The following is a 3,843-nucleotide window of genomic DNA, read 5'->3' on the forward strand; positions in this document are numbered from 1 at the left end:
ATAGGTCCTGGGAAGGTTTTTAACTATTTTTGGGGAGGGTGTCTTCACCTCCCTCCCCTAATATTTTTTTACTCTTTTGAAACTCAAATTTAAAATGGGATGAGGTCAATTTTTCCCTCTCCTACCTTAAGTGCCCCTAGAGGCTTCTAGGGGCTAAGCAGCTAGTAATATATTAAGTGGCTGTTCCATTACCTTAACACTTACTGTTATTATTCTTTCTTAAAAAATAATTATTAGTATTCTTAAAATTATTTCTTTGATTTTTCAGTTCTAGCCCCATGCCAAAATGCTCATGTTTATAGCCTTGTTTGGGTTTCTTCTAACAGGTACAACTTTTAAATGACTTATATACATTTAATTTTAAACATAAGTAGCTTGATATCTGTCCGTTTATCTGTCTGTCTTTTAAGATCTTGGCATAGAATAAGGAGGAATAGAAGTGAAAACCCTAAAAATTTCTGGGAAATTTGAAGGAATCTTTGACTTGCGCAGTAAAGACAATAAAGCTAAAGTAGAAATCACAATGACTAGTTGGACAAAATTAGAAAAACTTAATTTGTATCAAAATCTAGTATATTCTATTAAAAAATTTTTTGATCTTCATAATTTAAAATATGTATTGTTATGTAACACGTATGACTTTTGAATAGTTGTCATTTAATGGAAGGTAATTAATTACCCGTTAAGAATGTATCTGATTGGGAATGTCTCCTCTGATACACACCTCTAATTGAAGTGAAGACAGCATTAGCTGCTTGGTCGTATTAGACAAAAATGAAAAGTCACTTAACATTATATTGTTTTAATTTTGGTAAGTACCTTTGACCACATATGTAATTTTTAAAGGACAGTCAAATGGGTACAGCCCCTTCCTCCCCCTTCCCCCCTACCACAAGTTAATGTATGGATGTGGTTGCTATCATGTATAAATCAGCTGTTTAAAAACAAACATAAGAGCGCAACCTAGTTTTATAATATAAATACCAAGAACAATATTTTTTGTAAATTTTCTTACATAAATAAATTTTTTAAGGCATCAAATTCATTTTTAATCCATTGTGAATGGGGAAGAGAAAGCTGGAAGCTTGGCTACAAGGCTTTTAGTAAATTATTGCAAAAGGAATTTATTTTGAATTTTTTTTCTGAATAATTACTGAAATCATGTTATTTACTAACAGCCTTATAGCCGTTTTTGTCTTTCAAATGTTCCATTTTTACTTCAGGCTAGCCAGGCAGAATCTTCTACCTGGATTCTATTCTATACTTTATCTTCTTTGGATCTTGGTAACCACTGAACCGATTGGATTATACTATCCCAGTAGAGAATATCCCAGTCCTGTGGTGGTTTTAGAATATTTTCTTGGAATGCGGGACACCCCCCCCCCCCCCGGCCCCCCCCCCCCCAAGAGACCTATTATTTTTTTTTCTATTTATGTCTACCACAAGAACACTGCAGCTCGGATTACCACATACAAATTCCATAGGGCGAAGCCACTAGTAATTTATAAGATTGAAATTTACATTGATAACCAATTTTGAATCTAGGTATAAATTGTAACTCCTTGTACACTGAACTTGGGGAAACAAGATCAGAATTGCCATGCTGCCAAGGTCAATTTGTGAAGATGTGCATGCCTGTTTCAGTCAACAATACAAAACTTGGAGATCCCAAACTTCACCTTGGTATCATCAAGAACATTTTAGATTTCAAAGGACCTGTAGGGGAAGCTGCCAATTCTTATCTGTATGAAAATGATTTGGCTGAAGTTACTATCACTGAGCACAATGGTGATATTTATGGACATGCTTGGCTTGACAATGGTGAGTCTTATGACATTGAATATTGTGGTGATGATATTCATGTTGTAAAACAAATGGATGTTGGAAGCATGCCTGAGGCTGAACATTTGACTAATGATGTATTTGGAAATGCTTCTACAAGAATTGATTATCCTGAAATGAGAACAACAGACACAACAACAAGTGTAACATTTAGCTTAAAGTTTTATTACACTCCACAGTTTGCTGCCATTACAAATGATATTAAGGGGTTTATAAATGAAGTTATTGCAGTAACAAACCAGGGCTTCATCAATTCCAAGGCTCCTGTCCGTGTTCAGTCTTGTGGTACAGAAATGACCTCATTTGATGAAACTGGTGATGGTCATGCAGATTACGCAACATTTGAAAACATGAAAGGATCAGTGGAAGAGCTGAGAGGAACTGCAGATGCTGCAACAATACTTGTTGAGAGCTCTACTGTATGTGGCCTTGGTGCATTTGATAAGACAGGAAGTGGCAGAACATTCACATTAAATGCAAAGGCATGTATGTTGAGTAAATATGTACTAGGACATGAACTAGGACACAATTTTGGTTTGGGGCACAATATAGAACAAAGACCTAACCCCAACTATGCTGATGGTAATGGTTATCTCTTGCCTGGAGGAAAATACATAACAATCCAAGCTTATCGAACTCCTCTTAAGGAAAGAAAGATCAACTATTATTCTAACCCTGATGTAGTATTTGATGGACAACCAACAGGAGTTCTTGGATCTGCAAACAGTGTTAGAGTTCTTACGCAAAATAGATTTGCTATGGCTGCCCTTGGAGATGAAAGTAAATGTGCTCCTATAACAACAACAACCACCACCACAACTACACCCCATCCTACTACTACTGAAAGCTATAGTTTTTGTGTAAAGAAGGGAATTACAATTGTTAATAATCTCCAGTGGTGTGGATATATTGACCTTTTTGACTGTATGTTTAAATGTTTCTATGATCCTAACTGTCTAGGTTGGTTGGCTAATACGCAGCATAACTACTGCTATAATAGAATATCCATTCCTACCTCAGGTGAGTGGGATGGTCCTGATCTAACCAATGCTGATTGTGCTATGGATATTAGGTGCCATGATAAGGGAATTTTGGCTTATTACTGGAGCTGGATGGACAACGTAAAGACAGCAAGTGCAGAAGAGTGTCATAGAACTTGCCGGGGAACACTCAACTGTGGAAATTGGCGTTATAAGGATAATCTGTGTCAACTCTATAATATTCACTTGGAACAAAACCCATCCTGGGATTCTGGATCAAAACGCTGCAAATTTCTCTAACCTTGGCTTTTTAACTATGATATCCTGTTTTCTTATGTAAAATTTTGATGTAGCAAATTATTTTACTTTAATATAATTTTTGAAATTCATTTGTTGTTTATCTTACCTAAATATTTTAACTGAATGTAATTTTCTGTCTATTCACATATAATCTACTAGTGGATTCGCCTCTTCCTACAGTTTATGCTAATTATGCTTTAAATGATGAGAATAAAAGCGGATGTGCATAGCATCTGGGAGGTCTGCAAAGATTGAAATATTAGGCTAAAACCATCATAGGATCTATTTGACGCTTTCCTAATAAGAAGAACTGGATTGGTTCAGAAGTTATTGAAATCTTAATTTCAGATTATTTATAGTTAAATACTAGCATACTACAGTGTGTTTTTTTTATGAGAACTTTTTTGAAAGCAATTTTACCCCACTTATAGTTATCAGAATTTAATAATTAATGGCTTATTTTCTTCGTTTTTAAGGCAATTAATAGAACAACAAAAAAATATTTCAGTTTTTATTTAAAAAGTACAGTAAAATCTAAAATTCAAAACTTAGGTGTCAACATCTAAAAATGGTTTTAGCGCATTTTTCTTATGCTCAAATAATCAACCTTTTGCAAGAATGGCTGCTAAACACTTCAAAGTTGAGATATAGAGCTAAAAATGTATACAGATACTATTAGGGACATGTACTAGAACATATCAAAGTTTAAAGGTCATATCTC

At 34.6% G+C, this 3,843-nt stretch overlaps 1 protein-coding gene across 1 annotated transcript; it reads left to right on the top strand.

Annotated features, from left to right (window-relative positions):
- The first annotated feature begins 237 nt into the window (after nucleotides 1-237).
- Nucleotides 238-3,211, top strand: LOC145324022 (peptidyl-Asp metalloendopeptidase-like). The gene is made up of 2 exons (XM_080166656.1): nucleotides 238-326; nucleotides 1,546-3,211. Exons 1-2 carry the CDS (start codon nucleotides 287-289, stop codon nucleotides 3,120-3,122), a joined length of 1,617 nt encoding a protein of 538 aa, XP_080022782.1. The 5' UTR covers nucleotides 238-286; the 3' UTR covers nucleotides 3,123-3,211.
- The last annotated feature ends 632 nt before the right edge of the window (nucleotides 3,212-3,843 follow it).

This window comes from Acartia tonsa, chromosome 7 (genome assembly GCF_053477335.1).
Source record: "Acartia tonsa isolate MP-2025a chromosome 7, ASM5347733v1, whole genome shotgun sequence".
In the NCBI taxonomy this organism is placed as follows: domain Eukaryota; kingdom Metazoa; phylum Arthropoda; class Copepoda; order Calanoida; family Acartiidae; genus Acartia; species Acartia tonsa.